Source organism: Penicillium concentricum (assembly GCF_028827145.1).
Source record: "Penicillium concentricum strain IBT 3081 chromosome Unknown utg000003l_segment0_segment0, whole genome shotgun sequence".
In the NCBI taxonomy this organism is placed as follows: Eukaryota; Fungi; Ascomycota; class Eurotiomycetes; order Eurotiales; family Aspergillaceae; genus Penicillium; species Penicillium concentricum.
The window spans coordinates 2,055,531-2,076,428 of NW_026622756.1; the positions used below are offsets into that span (position 1 = coordinate 2,055,531).

The following is a 20,898-nucleotide window of genomic DNA, read 5'->3' on the forward strand; positions in this document are numbered from 1 at the left end:
ATGGACCAATCAACACCCATAATGTCGGCCTTGATGATACGTCGACACGGACTACTCCGTTGGTATCATTAGTTGATACTGTGAAGATGTGATCTTATCCGGTTGCATGGAACGGGCTTCAATTACAAATCTCAAATTCCAAATAATCTCTCACGTAAGCCTGGCTGCCTATCATTGTCGTGGGCTTTATCTACATATGTAGTGCTCTATATTACTTGCTGCTTTCGAGTACTCCTGTTGCTTACTGGCGTTGCATAAAGATATGCAGGTCCATGTATCTTGCCGTCCTGTCTGTCTAGTCTTCGCCCGTCTGCATGGTTTCTTCCGCATGTATAAAGACATTGTAGATTTGGGTGTGTCAATTTGGAGGCTTGTACTTATGTCACTTGCCATAATTAAGGCAACTGCAACCTACGGTTAAATACATTATAGGATAATATGTTTTGAATACCATCTTAGAACCATCCTGATTTATGGAATTATTTACTCAAATTTGGTTAACACCAATTCACAATTGAAAGATACGCTATGCCTGATAGGAGAATTCATTCAAAAATTGATATTAAACAAAGAAAGGTTGGGTGCGATTTGACAACAGCGTAGATATAACAGGAAAGCTCTCCTTCCAGTTACTGCTGTGCGCTGGTTGGTATGGAGCTATCAAAAAAAACACCAGACGATTGGAGCAATCTAAGTACATCTGGTAGAAATAAAGCTAGAAGTGCCTTGCTGGAGCAACCACCGAATCCCTTTAAACCACACGTTGTAAAGACACCAACACAAGACCAAATAGTTTAATTGGCGGCTTCATCTTCCGAGACAAGGACATAATCAGAAGCATATGTACTTTTGTTGACTCCTCCACCCGGATTAGACTGCTGTCCCTCGGGTTCTTCCACTTGTGGCTGTTGCATACATTCAGGTTGTTGCGAAAGCTTTTGTTTAATAAGGGCAAGTTGTCGTGAAGTTGAGGTTTGCGCTTCAAACAAGTGTTTTATGAGCTCTTGCTGTGTGTTTATTTGTTGATCCGCAATCTCTAGGAGTCTTTCATGCATGGCGAGCCTCTCTTTTAACCCACTGTATTTTTGAAAGAAGCCTTGTATGCTGAGCTGCTCTTGCAAGCTGGTAATCTTTTCTTGAACTATATCCTCCTGTAGTTCAGATTTCTTGGGTCTTTCCTCTTGTCTGTGGACTGTCTCTTTCAAATTTCTGAACCTATTCTGGATTTCGTCTTTCTCCACATGTCCCTTATCCATGTCAGGCCGGTGTTCCAAGCTGCCTAGGCATTTCTCTGGCATTGTCAATCCCGGTGTGATCACGGCTTCGTCGATCTTGCCATAGTATCTTCAATCCACTCTTCAATGCTCGGTTTTTCCGCGGTGGTATGGACGCTGCTTGCGACTGTATCGCGCTTTCTCTTGTATGTGAGCATCGATTTGGGCTGTGAAAGATTGCTTTCTAGTTGATAGAGATCTCAGAGAGTAGTCAAGGGAAGACAAAGGGAAAGGTTATCACTGAGTCATCTCATCGCCTCAGAAGGTTCAAATTGATGATCAGCCCCCGAGTAATGGTCATGCTAGTGATCCATGGATGCATATTGATGATTCCCAGGGTTCTTCACCGACTTATGCTCTTTTTGATATTTTCCTTTATGGCTTAGTACTATATACCAGCATCAAAGGCCAAAAGAGGATGTGCAAGATCTTGGCAGGTTGAAAAAGCAAACAATACAGTATTAAACAAAACAAAGGCTCACCGTTTTTTTTTCTTTGCTGCATGTCAGCGACTCAACGACACACTAGTGAAAGCTAGACAAAGAGTCGAGTCGCAATCAGACAAGACTAAAATGAGTTAGCCCACCAAGTAGAGTCCGCATATGTTCATTGGTCACTTTGTCACGGGTTCGGGGAGTCACAGCGGTAACGTGCAGATGCAACAAGGGTAGCTGCTGTGACCCTATGGGTCGGATGTGGAAGCCCAACGGCTCTTCATAATATCCAATATTTCGATGCAGGGATTTGATGAGGCGGTGGCAAGCAAGCGGTAAGATGCAGAGTCGGGCATGCCTTGATCAGCTTGTTTGTCCTTGGCGAATCCTTCTGAATAACAATTCAGGTTTGTGCTACATGAGGTTTATAGCCCATTTTTGGATATGTAAAAATGGAACATGAATTGGTAGAGGAAAAAGGAGAGGCAAAAGTGGTCATTAAAAAAGAATATACTATGGGCAAATATTCTGCACTCAGTGGGGATACTATAAGTGACTTATCACCATGTGATCTTATCGGGGCCTTGAGAAATCCGCTGAAGTCATAATTCAGCCTGTCGACAATTCATTGAAAACCGGTATATCTGCGCCCTATGAAGATCTAATCTTAACTGGACAATCTCAAAAGTTGAAGCAGCTGCATTTGCAGAATGAGCGAGAGATAGCCGCGAATCACACATCATGGCGCATCCACGAGTCTATTTTTCCCTTCCCGTACGACCATTCCTTCCAAGACGAGCCCGTTGCAGCCGATTATTCCTATATGACCTCCAAAAACCGTACATTGCACGGAACCGATTTCAAAGCACCAATGCCGACCCTGAGACACCCCCTCAGCCCACCAAAAATGCCGTACCTAACGAGGTAACACCGGACCTGTCGCATCTGGACCCTGCTCCGGAGGATTATTCGCGGTTCATTTTTCAAGACAAATGTCGGGTGAAAATTCACGCAGGCTCTGGTGGACACGGCTGTGTAGCCTACCTGCGCGAGAAATATGTCGAAGAGGGACCCCCGAATGGCGGTGACGGTGGCAGCGGAGGCGGTATATACATCCAGACCGTTGAGGGTCTGACGAGTCTCCATAAGCTGGCCCGCAGAGGCATTGTCAGAGCCAGTAGGGGTCGAAACGGGCAAGGTAAAAGCAAGGGTGGAAAACGAGGCGACGACGTTCTCCTTCAGGTACCTGTCGGCACCGTGGTGCGGGAGGTGAGCCGTTATGATCCAGTCGAGGTGGAGTGGGCCCGTATCAAGGCTGCGGAAGAAGCGTCCTATATTGCCAAAGAGGAGAAGAAGGTTTGGCAGGCTCCTGATGACGCTGACCCTGAAGCTGAAGCTGAAGGTGAAGGACTTGAAGAAGACGAGCCGGAGTTCAACCCTATCCAGCACGAACGCTGGGTGTTACACCCCGCCGCAAAGCCATCTGATTTCCTTATGGTGCAATTTCCGAAATCATACCCGCGACGACAGAATATAGCAGCCATGGAACCCAAGTCGCCGATCTGGCTGGACCTTTCAAAACCCATGGATAAACCCATGCTTCTGGCTGCCGGTGGTATTGGCGGTCTGGGCAATCCGCATTTCTCCACACGAGTCATGGGACGACCGAAATTTGCAAGCCGAGGTGAAGGTGGAATGATGTTGGAGCTCGACTTCGAGCTTAAGCTCCTTGCAGATGTCGGTTTGGTTGGGAAACCAAACGCCGGCAAGAGTACGCTTCTCCGCTCGTTAACCAACAGTCGGACCCGCATTGGAAACTGGGAGTTCACTACACTTTCTCCCAGTATTGGCACTGTCATCACCGACGACATGAAGGGTCGTCCTCTTGTTGAGTCGAAGGCCCGTCGCACGCACTTCACTATTGCGGACATTCCGGGTCTGGTGGAAGGTGCCCATCTCGACCGAGGACTTGGTCTCGGGTTCCTACGACATATCGACCGAGCTGGGATTCTGGCCTTTGTGGTTGATCTCAGTTTTGGCGATCCTGTACAGGAACTCCAGAAATTGTGGCGCGAACTTGGAGAGTACGAGCGCATGCGCGATGCAGAGCCTGACGCTGTCGAGGAAGACGACATCATTGAATGGAACCCCTTCACTGAAAATGCGGATGGTGGTCATCGGCGACAACCACTCGACCGAGAGCCTGCCCCGATATTGAATACCAACCCCGATGGCTCGCTGCCTCCGCTGGTGATGACACCTCTGCATCTGAAGCCATGGTTCGTCGTGGCATCTAAGGCAGACCTGGAAAACACACATGAACAATTCCGAGCTCTGCAGGAATACTTGTCTGGTGTCCAGAATGGCTCGATTGAGCATCCATCTGGTCATGAAAGGGCTTGGAAGGAGAAAGTGTGTGCTGTCCCTGTCAGTGCTAAAAGAGGCGAAGGTGTGTCTCGAATTCCTAAATTGGTGATGGAGCTTCTCGAATGAAGCATGTATATTAGAAAACTCCCTTGATGATGAACAAAGTGTACTATATAATAAGCATCAACATACCTTCAACTTCCCCTACAATCTATAAAACTTGCACATATGCCTAGCTTTGATTTTACTCTATTCAAAAAACCTGGCCCTATTATATTAGAGAATATAGGACATAGATAATCCCCTATATATTTTTTTTTCATTTGATTGCCAGAATGAGGGTTTGTGATATTTTGTTTTGGACAGTGGAAGGATCAATCCCACCATAACAACATACCTTGGGGACACTTTGGGATTACTTTGAGGATAGTTTCTAGCATCGCCTCTTTCTTTGCTTTCTTTTCTTTATTCTTCAATTCACATCCCCCGGTCATGGCCCTTTCATCAGTCCTTAGTGACGCGTTGTCTGTTATCGCCGAGCCAAGCTTTGACGACCCCATCCTCCAATGCGACAACCCTGACCTTCAAGATCTTCTCTTCAATGACACCGAGAAAGCACTTGAGCTTGCCAACTCAAAATTACACTCCTTTCCATTTAAGGATGTGCACATCTGCTGGCATCGACTCTATACGGACGCGTCTATCATCAAGGCCTGCGTCACCATCATCACGAAATGCGGCCTGATCCCTAAAGCCAGATTTGAAACCCACCTTGTTGTCTCGCAACTCATTCAAGACATCAAGAATGCAGAACCTGAGCCGAAACTCTCCCCAGATGCGCCATGGCTATCAGATGTCGTGGCCATCCTCGATAACGTCTTGATCATGTCTGGAGCGCCCCTCCGCGAGAAACTGGTCGAAACCTTGTTGTCCACGCTGCAGGCGGCTACAGAATCCCCCAAATTCGAATACGACAACACTGATAGTCCGGAATATCCTACCGCGAAGCGCAGAAAATTCTCGCCTCCTCTCTTCCCTCCAAATGCGATCCGTGAACCCCATCTGGAACATCCAATCCCGCGTTTATCGGCGCCGTCGTTTGATTCCATCGAACACCACATTCAAAACATTCGAACCCCGCTCGTGATAACAGATGCAATGGATCACTGGCCGGCAATTTCGACGCGTCCGTGGTCTTCGCGGAATTACTGGTGGGACCGCACGTTTGGGGGTCGCAGATTGGTTCCAATTGAGGTGGGAAGGTCGTATACCGACGAGGACTGGGGACAGAAGATTATGACGTTCAAGGACTTTGTAGACAAGTACATATGGCAAGGCAAACTCACCCCGACTGGGGAGCCGGAAAACCAGCCCCAAGTCACCAATCTCGATGGAGAGACGGCATACATGGCGCAACACGACCTACTTTCTCAAATACCCGCCTTGCGTAACGATATCAGTGTACCGGATTACTGCTTTATTATCCCGCCGGGCCCAGACCCGGGAACACCGGTGTATGAGAAAAAAAGCGTGAGCGCGAGGCGAAATCCCAAGCACAGGTCCCTGAAACCTCGCATGACGCCCAGTTGGACACAGCACCAAATAAAGATGACGTATCCGAACACAGTTCAGATACAGGCTCACTTATGGGAATCCCCAGCGATCCCATTATCAATACTTGGATCGGACCTGCGTGGACGATTTCCCCTCTCCACCACGACCCCCACCACAATATCCTCGCGCAAGTCGTGGGAACCAAGTACGTCCGGCTGTACTCACCTTGTACACCTGACTCTCAGATCCATCCACGGGGACAAGAATGGGTCACGTCTATTGATGAAACGGCAGATCCAGATCCTGTATCTGGGGCTCGGCCAACGACTCGTAGACTGGTTGATATGTCCAACACTTCCAAGGTGGATCTGGCTGCTATCGAGTCTTCCCCTGCTGAGTATGAGCAATGGGAAGAGATGTGGCCTGGGTTCATGGATGCGGATTATGTGGAGACTGTTCTCCATGAAGGCGAGTGCCTTTACATTCCTGTTGGGTGGTGGCACTATGTGCGTGGATTGAGGGCTGGGATCAGTGTGAACTTCTGGTGGGGGTGAGAGAACAGCTTTATGAGAGATGCACGATGATATGTTGTCTCGGAATGAGATAGATGTGCTGCTTTGCAAATTCATTATAACCTGACACAACCAAACTGTATGGTATTCTGCATATATGTAATACCTCAATTACTCAAAGCAGGAGTAGTCAGCCGCGTGTGCCTCTGTCTTTAAGGTCTTTGATAGTTTGATCTGGCTCAAGATGATATCAGAGCCAGTAAATAGCTTATTCTCACGTTGTTATAGTAACTTTTGTGTCTTGAAACTTTCAGGTCGACTATTTCCACCTGCGTGAGAGATTAGATATCTCACAACCGTTTCCTACACAATGCTCCGTCCATTCAATAGACCTTAACATAAATTCCCATATTGTCTTCGATTCCCCATGTCCGTGGCTCCCCTAGGGACATCAAGCACACAGTTTGTTGCGCTTATATGTGCCTAACATAGCCACTCCGAGATCTGGTTTTATAGAGATGTCCTACAACTTGATAGTCATTATCCTTAGGGACTTTTCAAAAAACAATCAATTATAATCAAATAGAGCTGTTCATAAATTCATTATCTATCTTAATTTATGACAACTGTGTTGCTTACGTTGGACTGTAAAGACGGACCAGGGTACATAAGTCCAATTTAGATAAGCCACTCTTGACTCATTTTCACATTGTTGTATTCAACCTTGTGTTGCCGTTCCAGCTGCATCCTTTCCAAAATATCACTGAAGTCGCGAACTGGGCCAAGATTAAAATGGCCGTTGATCAGGGCGCCATATCAGCTCCAGCTCCAACACTAGTTGTGCAGTTCCTTCATGCAGGCGTTCAACTTGTTGGTCAACTTTATGAAATCCATAGCCTTCCCAATGGCGAGCAGCCTGTTGAGGGATGGGATGCATGTAGCTTACATACCAAGTTGACCACGCTGAGTGACAGCATAGCGGGTAGTTGTCTAAGGGAGATCGGACCACTGTCGGAACAGGATCAGGCGATGGATGGCCTCCGCAATACCTGTCACCTCATTCTTCAGATTGTTTGATCTCGCCTAAGGCTAATCCGGGACTTTGGGCCTGTTTCACTCCTGCATGTCAGGGAATTGAAGATGTTTTGGTCGCGAGAAGATGTGGAAGCATTAGAAGAAAGGATAATGTCATTGAAGTTGGAACTGGAGGCGGCGACTTCATTAGCGTATAGGTATGTTCATTGGCCATTTCTTCTCACGCGGTAGACTTTTCGGATAACTAACCGTTCTGTTCAAACAGCCCAATCACTAACAGTGAGGCTCTCATTTCCTTGGACATTTCCCGAGGCAAAGAAACACCCAACAACCTTCACTCATTGGATGAAAGACCAAAGAGGAATGAAAGGTCCCCCGAGCCTAGCATTGTTACACTTTTCGGCAAAGACGTTGCTAGAGTACAGAATGCAGTGGCAGTTGAGGAGGTTGACAAAGTCTACTCGGAAGACACAGTATCTACAGATCACGAGACGACCATCCAAGACTTCCTGGTGGAAGCTATCAAGTTTTCTTCTATGACGGATCGAGAGGAGAGTGTCACTGTCGCCCATAGCAAAACGTTTGAGTGGATATTCGCCGATAAACCGAACCCGGTCTTCCAGCGGTGGCAATCGAAGAATTCTCTCAGTGGCTGGTTACAAAGTGGAGAGCACCAGGAAGGTATATACTGGATTAGCGGCAAAGCAGGATCCGGAAAGTCTACCTTGATGCGTTTTGTGATGCACCACGCCCAAAAAATGAGTTTGCTTCGCTCATGGGCGCGGAATGAGCGACTCATCACCGCTGGCTTTTATTTTTGGATTAGTGGTACCTTGGAGCAGAGGACTCAGACGGGCTTGATACGGCATCTTCTAGCACAACTACTGGACCAGCAAAGATATCTCATCCCACTGGTCTTTCCGGTGAGGTGGAAACACCTTCTGTCTCTGAGTACACGAGAACAGTGAAAGCTTCGATCTCATGGGACCTTCCTGAGCTGACAGCAGCACTGAACTCATTTCTGGACTACGCAGGTCGCGGAGGTAAGGTGTGTTTGTTCATTGATGGACTAGACGAATTCGCAGGCGACCATCAGCAAATCGTGGAATTTTTCAAGGACTGCGTTGCTTCATATTCTCACGTCAAAATCTGTCTATCCAGTCGGCCCCTTTTCACTTTTCGTGCGGCTTTTGGAACGAATCCAAACCTTGAGCTCCACGAACTGACCCGAAGAGATATGCTTCACTTTGCCCAGGATCATTTAAACGGGGACCCCTTGATTATCCAAGTCCTCACGAAAGATGAAGAGGCAGCATCAAAACTCATCAAGAGCATTGTTACAGCCGCAGATGGCGTTTTTCTCTGGGTGTTGCTTGTGGTCCAATCTCTACTGCGCCGTGGAAACTATCAAGATGTTTGGCAAATGCATGAATACCTGGGCCAGCATCCCACCGACTTGGATGACCTATTTACGTATTTTCTTTTCGACTCTGCATCGAACAACCAAACGTTGATTGCTTCACGCCTGTTTCAGCTCATTCATGCCAGACAAGAAGCTTGTTATGCTACTCGACACGAAGATGCGGCATCCATGAGCCTCTGGGAATTTGCTCTTGCCGACCAATTTGAGGAGATCGTGGGTCAAATCCCAAAAGACGTGCAACAGGCGAGCGAAAAGGACATCATTCGTATATGTGAAGTGACCAAGACCCGGCTGTCCAGAGAGTGCGCCGGGTTGATAGTGACTCATAGCTCAGGCTTATCAACAGGCATGCTTCGGCGCAATACACCATCGCCGGCAGAGCAGCTAGGCTATAGTAAGGTCTCTTATGTGCATCGAACCGTGAAGGATTTCCTCTCCCTGCCTCATGTTCGATCCCGTCTCTTGGAGCACATGGTAGGATCAAGTTTTGAACCGCACACATCGCTTCTCACCTCTATTGTTTTCCAAGTCAGGTGGCCACTAGACGAGTTTCATCCCAACCGACAGATAGATGACCGGTGGCCCAACATAATCCTCGCATTCACTCATGCACGATTGTCTCTGAATCATCGACAGTCACAGCTGGTGCTTATTGCCGAGTTGGATCGAGCCCTGTGTCAGCATTGGGTGTCCCGCCAGTCGATCGAACATGATCATTGGGCACGGAACCATTTTTCGTCATATGAGAAACGAAAGAATCTTAGCTTTCGTGATCCATTTCTCTCACTCTCTGCAAGTTCGGCCTAGCAACCCTGGTACGTGAACGTGTCTGGAATGATAGAATGTTGCATGGCAGTGATAGCGGCATACCACTTCTCAGTCATTCCATCGAGTTGCTCGCCAGTCGGCGGCAGAGCGTATACCCTTTATCCAGTGCAGAAATAATCAGTGAAATTCTCACGAGTGGTGCCGATCCGAACCAGCCCTACCAAGGGCTGAATGGAAAGGAGCAGACACCCTGGCTGGTTGTTCTGGATTATCTCCGAGAAGCAGATCGTCGTCGATGGATTGAGTACTACGACACTAGTGAACATGGCACTTCTCGTCTGGCGGTGATTATATCGCTGTTCATTCAGCACGGTGCCGACCCGAATGGACTGCTTGTTGAGACCAAATTTGATCCGTCGGCTTCTGCCCTGGAGATAATCACTGCCATCTACCGGAAATACGCCGCTCCAGAATTTGGTCGACTTCGCCAGGTATTGATAGAAAAAGGAGCCTTGGAGCGAGAAGGACATGGCATTCTGTATCAAGTGTATGGTACGTAGTGTGGTTCGAAGCGTCAAGTCACACTAATAGCCGCCATGCTAAATGCAAGAGGCCACAAACGGAGAACTAACGAAAAAGAGAGAGAAGGAGGGCTGAGATCAAAGGAAGAGAACAGGGAAAGAAACACATAATCTGTGTTTTAATTCGTTTCATAGTCCGTTCAGTGGTCCTTTCAGCAGTCTTGTGTTATGGTTCTCAGAGACCTTTTTACATGTAGATGTAGAAGCGCCTATACATACTCATTTTCAATAGCTACATCTAACTCCACCCTTCCACCAGCTCGCAAAGCGTCTCCTCCCCACCCACATTCCCAGGGAAGACAACGAAAGGCACACTGCGATGGCGACTAGTCTCCTCATCGCACCGCCAAAGAGGCACACCAGGCGCCGCCTGGCCAACGACAGTAGCACGCTTTATATTCAAGCCCTTAGTCGCAGCGTCCGAAGATGTGATCCCACCCTAAGAAAGTCAGCACCAATACACCCATCCCAAACAAAGATACCAGATATCATATATCATACCTTGGCAATAATAAACCGCGGCTGCACCTCAATCCGCCGCAAAACACCAACCAACGCCTCCGCAACCACAGACCCAATCTTCAGCGACGACAACTCATCGCCCCCAGTCACAAGCGCCCGACTCGTCATAACAAGCGTATCCATCCCAGCCCGCAGATGCGATTCCGTCTCCTGCACAACGCGCAGTACAGCACGCGCCGCAATCTCCGGCGACGCAATAAGTTCCTCAACCTTCATTTCAATGATCGCCAACTGACCCAATGCGCCGCGCCGATCCGTCAACACTTTCAGCTGCGCGGTAGTCTTGGGAACATACGACCCGGCAATGATAAGCCCCCCTGTCTGACGCGGCGAGGGCAGATGGAGCTCAGCAGCGGAGATGGGTGCTTTAGAACGGATACCGAGTCTAGTTGAGACGAAGGCCGCGCCTGTGCGGTACAAGAAGTGTTTGCCCTTAGACTCGGCTGGGTATTTTAGCGTTAGCCATGGGGTCTACGTACTCAAACTAGCAGTAAAGCGGTCGGACATACCAAGTAGCAATCCCGCTACGAAGACGTGCATGTCAGACTCCGCGGCCGCATTGACGATCACCACTCCGCCAACTGGTGCAGTAAGCAGTTTGTTGCAGACGGCCTGCGGCCCGCCGATGCGGATTTCTTCAATTGTCACAGAGCATAATTGGACTGCGTTGAACCGGGGCGCCTTTTCGAGGACGTAGTCCCGGAGATTGGAGCTTTTATATCCGAACGTTGCATCCTTGGCGAACTGTGTCGCGCCGGCCGGGACGAGACTGTCGCCTTCGGTGACGTAGTGCACATCGTCGATGGTAAGCCTCCCACCTTGGAAGAAGAATGGGGCGAGAACAAGTGCGTCTGCAGGGCCAAAGACCGACTGCGCGATATCAGTTTCGAGGGGGAAGTGGCCGCGTAATGTGCTATCGCCGCGGAGGACGATGTCGACCTTTTGGTTTGTTGCTTTGGCGGCTTGGGTAATGTTTGTGCAGATCTCGTAGATGAGTGTTTCTGCTTCTTTTGGTGGGAGGGCACGTGAGTTTGTGAGGATGAAGAAGCCTGGCTTTGTGGACTGGAATTCGGCTGTTAGTGTTGGGATGTCCCAGACCGTTAGGACAGAGATGTCGTGGCAGGTCTGTGTGCCAGTTGGGTCATCATCTAGCACCACTAGCCGGTTGATTGGGGCTGTTGTGAGGATTTGGGTGATTTGCTCTTGCGCGTCGGTGGAATACTCTGCGGGGAGGTTGGCGAGGGTGGTCTCCCGGGGGAGGATGGGGTACTCGTGCTGTGACATGAGCAATTGGGTTGTTTTCCTCTTTTCTTGTGCTATTCGTTAATTGAGTCTGGGTTATGTCAGGGTTATATCTAAAAAAGCAGATGAAGTACTGAAGATCAAGCGGGGGGGATATGCGGGGAGCTTTCGGAGAGAAGGCCGAAAATGCATAGATTCGCAACTATGGACTAGATAGAATCAGACATGTTTTCCAACACCATAAACGCCGGAGACAGATGCAAGAATGAAGGCGTTTGAATGCTTGCAAGCGTAGTAAGCCATGCGGTCATTATGCATGTAGCCGGTTTCAAAGTCCAGTATCCCCATATATCCCTCCCATCCCATGCATCGAACAAAGTAAAACAAAGATGACAGGTCGTAGACTGCGTGATTGTGTTCGTAGGGGATTTATCCCACCACACTGCGGAAACTCAATGCTTCGAGGAAGCCACCAAGGTCATCCTTCTGGACCTCGACAACACAATGCTCGAAGCTGTCGATGCGGACACGCGCATTCGTCTCCTGGACTACCTCCTGGAAGGCAATACCAAACCGGTTACGGAGAAGATGCTTCTTTCCACGCGGATCTTCCTCGTCCTCGGACTCCGATTCCGATGAGGAATCAGACTCTTCTGAATCTTCGTCTTCGGCACCAGTCTCGTCTTCTCGTTCAGCACGCTCTGCGGCTCGCTGGGACCGGCGCTCTGATCGCTCTTTCTGTTTCTTCTCCTTGTCGTCTTTCTTCTTCTTGCGTTCCTCCTGGCGCTTGGCCATGGCAGCGAAGTCAACAACACCGCCGCCGCCACCAGTGCCAACGACAACATAGAGATCGCGATCTTCATCGAGCCCGGCAAGGACGAGAGGAGTTCCTGCTGCTCTCTTCTGACCGATCTTGACTGAGTCGCCACGCTCTTTCTCCTGGACTCGAATGGCCTCGGCGATCCACAGGGCCAATTTCGTCAAGGCCCCGGGGTTTGTGAAGAGTTTAACGTCGGGTCCATCCTTGACCACAGCAATGCGGAATGCTCGAAGGTGACGGATTTGATGTTTGGAGAGTAAGGAGGTACCAGTGCGAAGGATAGCACGGTGTAGATGCTGAGCCAGGGGCAAAGACTCTAGGAGAATCGTGGGTGATTCGGACGTTAATGAAAGGGCGTCGTACGCACTCCAGAACCGAGGCAGCAGACTAGCCAAGTCAGGTTCGCTTGAGACTCCGTCATTTTCTGTATCATCGCGTACTCGCGGCACACGTTTGGCGTCCCAAGAAGCCAATGTCTCGTGTGGCCCAACTTCCAGCATTGCACCCACAATAACACCCACATCTGTGGCCGAGAGGCATGCCTTCCAGCCCCAGCAACGCACAAATCCCCAGCCCTCACGGGCACTTGCACTCCCAGATCCCTCTGATGGCACGAGTCCATCCAGGCCATACATAGGGGCGTACTTGAGCAGACGTGATCGTAGAACACGCTTCAATTCCATGTCCATGTGGGTATAGTATTGGTGACACTGGGTCAGACTGATTCCCATCTTGGCCAGAAGTTTGTGCAGTCGTTTGCGGCCATTCTCAGTCCAAACATGCAGCCTTGGGGCGAGGTAAGGACTGTGGAGCATACTTTCGTATAGAGACCAGTGTCGGACAAGAAGAAATCGCGGTTCAGGGGAAAGACGGATCGACGTATCGGTGGGTGATCTAGCTGTTGTTGGAATGACACCGTTGATTTCTCCTCGGATGTCACGATTTGATTCTACAGGATCAGGCGGGTTCAAACGATGCACTTCATCGCGAAGTATTTGGCGAATGTGTTCACCACGTTGGCCACCCCAGCCTGCTGAGCCTCCTGATTCTGATGTGTTTGAAATACCCACTCCGGTCATTGTTCGACCACTGAGTTCCAGGCTGGAGACACCGACAATAGCAAGCCATAACAGGTCATTGTCATCTCTTCCAAGCTCAGATGCCAAAGAGTAGATCAGCGACGAAATTGGTTCGGAGTATGAGGTTCCAGACGAATAGTATGATTGCAGAACAGAGTCGTGTCTTCGCTTGAGATTAATTAAACGTTTCTTTAATGACCGCGCCGAGGGTTGTTTTGCCTCGGCTGGTGATGGCGAGTCAGTTGTCGGTGTCACAGATCGCGACGAGTTCGAAGAATTGATTCCAGTCTTTTTGCGGCGAGTCGGCGACGAGGCAATGGAGGAGCCCTATATCACGCGTTAGCCTATTGTCGAGCCATAGAAATGTTAAAACCTACTGAATTGCTTCTCCTCCGTTGGTGGGGTGGCTCATCGCCTTCTGAATCTTCATCCTCTTCGCGACCTGACCAGGATTTGCGCTTTTTCGACCCTGTTTGCATTTCGTCTTCAGATCCGTTGTCACTCGCGTCATCTCCATCATCGTCTACCTCTGGCATTTCCAGTAACGCGTAGTATGCCTCTCGTTCGTTGCGAAGCTCTTCCTCAATGTCTCCGTCGTCATACACGATGATTCCGCCATTCTTCGACGTGTAAGCGGGAGTGATGCACCCTTTATCAACCCCGCGTCCTCGCCGTCGCGCATTGGTATCGATTTCAGCCATAGGTTGACCCATCCCACCTTGTCCACCAAAGACGTTCCCCAGGTTCCACGGCCGTCGCGCGTCGAATACCCAGATCTCTACGCCTCCCATATCTTCCACCTCGTCCTCGGGATTGCTCAAAGCAAGTATCTCGCTCAGATCCACTAGACCCCCTACTCCGAGACAGACGACAACTCCTCCGCTGCCGCCATTGGTGGTCTGCATCGGGCGGACCAGTTCCTCCCCCGCACGCGACAGGTCGCCATATCCTGCAACTGGTTGGATTTTATGAGGGATATAGTCGCGTTTTAACAATGCTGTGAGAATTCGACAGGCACATAGCGCGTCTGGCTCTAATGCCACGAGAATCAAGACGGGTGGAGAAAGTGGGTGGTGAGATCGGAGGAGTTGTAGGTAAAGGTGTGAGATGAGCTGCCGAGGGAGATACATGGCCAGCTTGGGATTGTCATATGCTCATGCGACAGCTCATGAAGAAAAAGAACTCGTAAGAATAATCTCAGAAATGTGAGGTGGTTATTTGGTGTGAAGCCCTTGCAGCAAAGAGTCTCCCATAGCGCCGGGGAAGTGGACAAGCGCGACGCGTCGAGGCACGTGCCGAGATTCCATACCTCATCACCTCGACGATATTTTCCCTTTAATTACTTGAATATTTCATTTAAATGTCTTACTTCTTAACTCCTTGAATTAAATACGGGTATAGATCTTCCAAAATATGGGTGGTTCATTTTATTGCTCAATGCAAATTGGGTGCTTTACGCGAACTCTTCCGTCTACACTTTAAATTGAGTCTTACGCGCGAATCCTTTGTTCAAATCACGCTTTCTGCCCACCACGCAGTCTCCTGCAAAACAAGTCAAGTTCTTTCACAGTCTCAGCGGGTAGAAGCCCTTGGGCGATATCCTTGATATGCTGAGCGAGCTCAGGCCCCGAGCTGGCTTCCAGAATCACACCATCACCCTTCTGCAATTTTGAATGGTAGTAGATCCACCGGAGAGAGGCTTCAGATTCTGAAATTTGGAGTTTTCCAATGGTCGCTCTGAAGTCACCATTATTAGCCTGCATTTTTGGGCTGTCGTACGTGCTACCATACCAGGTCCTGTCTGTATCGACGCTGGTAAAGCGAGTGAAAGAGCTACAGGCTTGTTGGATATAAGACCGTCCTTTGACTTATTTGTCAGACTGAGCGTTTGTTTGCTTGATTGGCAGGGTATAAAGACCCTGCTCTTTGCTAGATTGAACAACAATGTTTCTTCTTTCTCTTCCTGCCCTTCGCCAGTAGCCGTAACAAGGCTGTCAGCTGGCTGGGCGTGATATTGACTTGGTTTGACAGTATTTATATAACCTGCAAGCATGAAACACGATTCCATGCTGGCGAAGGAGCGGGAGAAGCTCCTCTTTCTCTCGACGGACCAGATTAAACCAACCCTGGTATACAGTTGGCGTGATGTTGCCTCTCTCCTCCCACACTATGAGGAATGCCTTCAAGAGCCGTGCAGAGAAATTCCATAGGCCGAACTGTGGTAAAATCAGCGTCACATCGCTTGCAAGAACGCAATATTGTAGGTACCTTCTCAGACCGACCCTTCAAGTACTGCTCATGGATAACAGTTGCTGATTAATTCTTGCTTCCTTCCAAGGTTACCTGGAAGATAGAAATAAACCCACCGCAGCCCGTTGATAACGAGAAAGTCACTCTTTACCTAGCACAGCGAGATGTCCAGGAGAATCTACGGGCATTCCCGTTTGGTTCAACCAAGGCTCGGATTGGATTTGTCTTAGATTTTGATATCCATTCCCTTAAACGGGATGGAGAAAATGCCTTGCTAGTGCACTTTCCGTCGGCATTAAGAGAGATTGGCTTCCACGACCAAAATTGTCTTATATAGCCGTTTGATTTCCAGGCTCCTTTTATGCCTAGAAAGTTAAAGCTAGCCGGGTCTAGAGACATATAGTTAAGGGGGAATCAATCTCCTTGAGTTGGTCAAGGAGTCTTTGAACTTCCCTGGCGGTGGTCAAAGAGGTGCCAATAGAATAGCCACTGAACAGTGTTTCTAGCAAAGACATGATGGCTAGGATAAAGATGTGTATTATGTTGTCAGAGACCTTTGGATGTGAGAGATCACGGCTGACAACTCGTAGGAAGAAAGCGGCTGGCTATCTATAAGCCAAGGATGACCACCTCTATGAGGAGTATATAGTAAAGAATGAAGCTGTGTATTATCTATTAGAGTAAGCCTTCTAGGTATCTCTGCATTTGCGTGATCCTCAACGGCCTTTCGAATCAGCAACTAAAAGCAGTTATGCTGATACGCAGTGCTGCAATTGGATTCAAACAACATATACACCCGATTTTAGGCCGCGCGACATGGGTGGATTTCCCTTGCCGCTTTTTGCTCACTGAGTAAAACTGAGCACGCCCCTAAGTATTACGTAATCAATAGACCCGCTCACTGGGCATCACATGAGTATTACATAAGCTAGATAACTCGCTCACTGAGCGTCACCTGAGCAGCCTGATCCCACTCACTGAGCACGACCTGATTATTACATAAGCTCAAGGACTTGCTCACTAGTTAACGTATCCGGTAAGCGAGTGGGCCATGTAAGCCAGTGGGCCATCCCAAAACACATCATGCCCGGGATGGGCATGCCCGTGGGCCGTGGGCGTTATGGACGGGCACTCGAAAATCTAAATAGCCCACCGCCCACCGTGGACGGGCGATGTCGTAGTCTAGGTCTAACCCAGTCTGGGTTGGGTCTGGATTTTACTGGGTCGTGCGGAAGACTAGGTTGGGATAATTGTATTTGAAGTCAGTAGGTTGGGTGGGGGTGGCCACTCGCTTGTGAAATACGTTAACTAGAGTACTGCCTGCTTTCGGAGGTAGTCGGTTCAGACTGCCAAGGCTAGAATGACCCACTCCGACGGATTCAGTCGAGCGTGGGGAAAATCGAAATTGCTAGGAGGTCTGCACTTGTTACTAAGTAAGATTACCGTACAATGTGGGGTAACATCACGGAGAAAGCCAGGGCCCCAGATATCTGGGAATTGTTGAGATAGTAACTTTTGTAGAAGCAGACAAATAGCCCAAATATGTAATGTATTTCCCTGCAAGTCCACCCCCATATGTTTGCGGGGATGTACAAGTCAGGCCGCCAGATATAATCCTCTCAAGTAGTCGACTGCAGTGGTTCCCAACCTTAGGAACTTGAGTCAAAATGACAAATCGAATCCATACCGATGTCTCCTCGCGCCTAATGATGGCTGTAGGGGTAGTCGTTGTTATTTGGATCCTCGCATATGTTATAAATCTATTACTGGATCCCCTTCGAGATATCCCAGGTCCTCTAGGGGCCAGATTTTCTCGATTTTGGTACCTGCGTGCAATCAGCAATGGAGATTTTGAGAAAAGGAATATCGACCTCCATCGAGTCTACGGTATGGGCCTATTTTCCCTGTGGAGGTGGAGTCGGCGCTTATACCTTGTGTTGGTTTACAGGACCGATTGTCCGGATAGCTCCCCGGCAATATAGCCTTGACGATCCTAAGGTGCTTCGCACGATCTACTCACATTCCTCAACGTTTACCAAGGTATGTATATTGCCTGGAGTTAATGGCCTTGTCCGGACCATATGATAACCATGTACACTCAGGCAGCATGGTACGATGCCAGTGGGAATCCGAATCCCGAATCCCATGACCTGTTCACGGATAGGGATCCGCGACGCCATAGTGCCAATCGACGAAAAGTCGCCTCGCTGTACAGCATGACCAGCCTTGTACAGATGGAGTCCTGCGTAGTGGAGTGTTCTGCCCTGTTGATACAGAAGCTTACAGGGTTTGCGGAATCTGGTCGTCCATTTAACCTGCAACACTGGATGCAGTACTATGCCTTTGATGCGATTGGGCTTATTACTGTAGGATGAGCCACAAAATGCATATCCGAGAAACAGAAATGCTAATAGCGAGCCCAGGTCAATAAGAGATTTGGATTCCTCGATAGCGGTACAGATCAGAACTCGTTGATTGCTTCCCTTCACGCTTACCTTATATATGCTGCCAACGTCGGCGTTTACGCGGAGTGGCATCCATTCCTGGCCAAGATTGTGGCTCTTCTTCCATCCCCAGGGATGGGGCACCTGCAAGGCTTCACAGCGCATCATATTGCAGAAGGCCAAGCCAATTTCTCGGCGAAGGCGAGTAACCTGCCCTCCTCTGACAGTTTCCTGGAGAAGCTTTTAAAGATGCATGCGCAAAATCCAGAAAAGATCAGCTTGGCGGACATCTTCACTACCTGTATCACCAATGTCGGGGCAGGTTCCGACACAACCTCCATCTCGCTTACAGCGCTCCTATACAACTTATCCAAACATTCAAGTATCCATCGAAAGGTACCTTACTTCGTCTTTGCCTAACGTAGCAGGCTAATGACCCTCACTCTAGCTCCGCGAGGAAATCGAACTAGCCGATAAGCAGGGCAAGCTGTCTTCACCTGCTATAACTTTCCAAGAGTCTCAGAATCTACCATATCTTCAAGCCTGCATCAAAGAGGCTCTGCGTTTACATCCTGCGACCGGGCTCCCTCTTGCTCGGGTTGTCCCAAAGGGTGGTGCGACTCTATCTGGCAGATTCTTTCCTGAAGGTGTAGGTTAATTGAAACTCACGCCGCCATTTATATCACCGCCGACGCATACTAATATTGAACCTGTTTAGGAAATCGTCGGTGTGAACGCATGGGTTATCCATCAGAACGAGTCGGTGTTTGGTCCTGACACGGCATCGTACCGCCCAGAAAGATGGTTAGAGGACCCAGCCCGGTCCTCGGAAATGGACCGTGGTTTCCTTGCTGTGAGTTTCCTTCATCTTCCTACTCTTACCTACATCATAGATCTAGAGTTAACCAGTGCCGTTCGAGTCAGTTCGGTGCCGGGGCACGAACCTGTATCGGCAAGAACATTAGCTTGATGGAAATCGGCAAATTGGTTCCCGAGCTCGTGAGACGGTTTGACTTTGAGTTGGTCGATTCTAAGGCACCCTTAGAAACGCAGAATGTGTGGTTCGTTAAGCAAACTAATGTTGAGTGTCGCGTTAGACTGCGGAGAGAAGCTTAGGGTCTTAAGGGATTGCTGTCGGTATTCACTCCCATAACGTACTTGTGATGGAGGTGGAGATTGCCCTTCTGCAGATACCTAGCTTGACAGGTCCTGCGCCGTTTGCTTAGCCTATAAGAGGCCTCAAATTTTCATGTGTCCTACTTCTTCCCTAGAGGTCCCTAGATCTATCAAGACTTGTATTTCCCTGACTGGTTCATATGAGTAGGCGTAGACTCCCTGGGACTTGACCTGTTTGGCACGTCAATTACCACTTTGGTCAAGGAGCAGGAGTACTGGGAAATACATAGGTTCCCGTAGCGTAGATGATTTCTCGGATGTGGGAGTTTCCTTAGGGATCAAGTGTGGTCAAACTGGGCAGTGGTATTTTCAAGGTATGTGGGGTGGGACGTGTGGGGAGCCAAGACTGGGGATCCTCTCCGAGCACCTGCACCTTACCCGAATGTCATGTTACCCCAAATCCATACGAGTAAGTGAATGGCACGACAAGTCAAAACATAACGGGATATACTGGCTATTCACATACCGAGTCTCTGACCGTTCGACATTGAAGACCACAAAAGTGAAAATAAAGAGCTATTCACCCTCTTCTATTCCCTGCCATGTTTTATTAGGGCGCTTCCAGGTACCTGTTATTGCAGTATATGCTCCAACATGTCTTCCGCCGAGAGCTTCAGCGAATTAAAAAATTATAGCCAGTTCATTCACAACTCGGCCTTTATTGCCGGAGAATGGATGAAGGTGACGATACCTCGATGTCTATGGTACGGCCTTTTCGTACGCCCCTCGTTGCATTGCAAAGCGTATCTAATTCTCTTCAACTATTTGGCTGCAATATGACCGCTATTCAAATGACCAGTCAGAGCGCACATGACGCCCAACCAAAGTACTTGACCCGAGACAACAGCTGCAGCCCGTGCTTCACTACTCACTCAAATGGCACGATCTACTCATATCCCAATATAGATGCCTGTAATTTCCCCAGCCTGTGATTTTAATTGCTGAGAGCTAATCAGTAGGGCTAGTACCAACATTTCTCTGCCTCGAAAACGGCAAAGCTCTCGCCGAAGCACGCGCCAAAATTACGTACGCTGCCAGCTTCATATCCTGGTTCGTGGCTGAAGTCTCCCGCGCTTACGGCGAGGTGATCCCCTATTCGTCAAGGAGCCAGTCGGTGTGTGCAGAATTATAACGCCTTGGAGTTTTCCCGCGGCCGTAATAACTAGGAGAGTTGCGCCTACGTTAGCGGTAGGATGTGTTATTATTGTTGTTAAGTTCCCTTCTGAAACACCCTTTACGGCACTTTCTTTAGCCAAGCTAGCCATTGAGGTTGAGTTTCCTAGGAAGGTGATCCAGGTTATCCCGACGAAGGACCGAGGTGTTGCTTCTAAGTTAGAAGTTGATCCGTTTATTAGGAAGGTAAGATTCACGGGGTCCACAGGGGTCGGAAAGGCGTTAGTCAAGCTAGCTGCAGGGA

At 49.0% G+C, this 20,898-nt stretch overlaps 10 protein-coding genes across 10 annotated transcripts; 6 read left to right on the top strand and 4 right to left on the bottom strand.

The window, feature by feature from the left end:
• Positions 1-794: 794 nt before the first annotated feature.
• On the bottom strand, positions 795-1,298 carry N7517_008609 (uncharacterized protein; the record flags this gene model as incomplete). The annotated part of the gene is made up of 1 exon (XM_056726339.1): positions 795-1,298. One exon carries the CDS (start codon positions 1,296-1,298, stop codon positions 795-797), a length of 504 nt encoding a protein of 167 aa, XP_056577190.1.
• A 1,151-nt stretch (positions 1,299-2,449) lies between these two features.
• Positions 2,450-4,201, top strand: N7517_008610 (GTP-binding protein Obg; the record flags this gene model as incomplete). The annotated part of the gene is made up of 1 exon (XM_056726340.1): positions 2,450-4,201. One exon carries the CDS (start codon positions 2,450-2,452, stop codon positions 4,199-4,201), a length of 1,752 nt encoding a protein of 583 aa, XP_056577191.1.
• A 366-nt stretch (positions 4,202-4,567) lies between these two features.
• On the top strand, positions 4,568-6,183 carry N7517_008611 (putative JmjC domain protein; the record flags this gene model as incomplete). Its single annotated transcript, XM_056726341.1, is given in 2 exon segments — positions 4,568-5,587; positions 5,605-6,183. The coding sequence occupies 2 exon segments, from the start codon at positions 4,568-4,570 to the stop codon at positions 6,181-6,183; spliced, it is 1,599 nt and encodes a 532-aa protein (XP_056577192.1).
• Positions 6,184-6,933: 750 nt separating this feature from the next.
• Positions 6,934-7,218, top strand: N7517_008612 (uncharacterized protein; the record flags this gene model as incomplete). The annotated part of the gene is made up of 1 exon (XM_056726342.1): positions 6,934-7,218. The coding sequence occupies one exon, from the start codon at positions 6,934-6,936 to the stop codon at positions 7,216-7,218; it is 285 nt and encodes a 94-aa protein (XP_056577193.1).
• A 63-nt stretch (positions 7,219-7,281) lies between these two features.
• On the top strand, positions 7,282-9,406 carry N7517_008613 (uncharacterized protein; the record flags this gene model as incomplete). The annotated part of the gene is made up of 3 exons (XM_056726343.1): positions 7,282-7,373; positions 7,457-8,099; positions 8,129-9,406. 3 exons carry the CDS (start codon positions 7,282-7,284, stop codon positions 9,404-9,406), a joined length of 2,013 nt encoding a protein of 670 aa, XP_056577194.1.
• Positions 9,407-9,441: 35 nt separating this feature from the next.
• N7517_008614 (uncharacterized protein) lies at positions 9,442-9,927 on the top strand (the record flags this gene model as incomplete). The annotated part of the gene is made up of 1 exon (XM_056726344.1): positions 9,442-9,927. The coding sequence occupies one exon, from the start codon at positions 9,442-9,444 to the stop codon at positions 9,925-9,927; it is 486 nt and encodes a 161-aa protein (XP_056577195.1).
• A 259-nt stretch (positions 9,928-10,186) lies between these two features.
• N7517_008615 (uncharacterized protein) lies at positions 10,187-11,754 on the bottom strand (the record flags this gene model as incomplete). Its single annotated transcript, XM_056726345.1, has 3 exons — positions 10,187-10,387; positions 10,450-10,913; positions 10,980-11,754. 3 exons carry the CDS (start codon positions 11,752-11,754, stop codon positions 10,187-10,189), a joined length of 1,440 nt encoding a protein of 479 aa, XP_056577196.1.
• A 387-nt stretch (positions 11,755-12,141) lies between these two features.
• Positions 12,142-14,741, bottom strand: N7517_008616 (cell division control 45 family protein; the record flags this gene model as incomplete). Its single annotated transcript, XM_056726346.1, has 2 exons — positions 12,142-13,938; positions 13,989-14,741. The coding sequence occupies 2 exons, from the start codon at positions 14,739-14,741 to the stop codon at positions 12,142-12,144; spliced, it is 2,550 nt and encodes an 849-aa protein (XP_056577197.1).
• A 384-nt stretch (positions 14,742-15,125) lies between these two features.
• Positions 15,126-15,374, bottom strand: N7517_008617 (uncharacterized protein; the record flags this gene model as incomplete). Its single annotated transcript, XM_056726347.1, has 1 exon — positions 15,126-15,374. One exon carries the CDS (start codon positions 15,372-15,374, stop codon positions 15,126-15,128), a length of 249 nt encoding a protein of 82 aa, XP_056577198.1.
• Positions 15,375-17,528: 2,154 nt separating this feature from the next.
• Positions 17,529-19,421, top strand: N7517_008618 (cytochrome P450; the record flags this gene model as incomplete). The annotated part of the gene is made up of 7 exons (XM_056726348.1): positions 17,529-17,748; positions 17,810-17,901; positions 17,964-18,227; positions 18,285-18,701; positions 18,754-18,954; positions 19,024-19,158; positions 19,230-19,421. 7 exons carry the CDS (start codon positions 17,529-17,531, stop codon positions 19,419-19,421), a joined length of 1,521 nt encoding a protein of 506 aa, XP_056577199.1.
• Between the last annotated feature and the right edge of the window lie 1,477 nt (positions 19,422-20,898).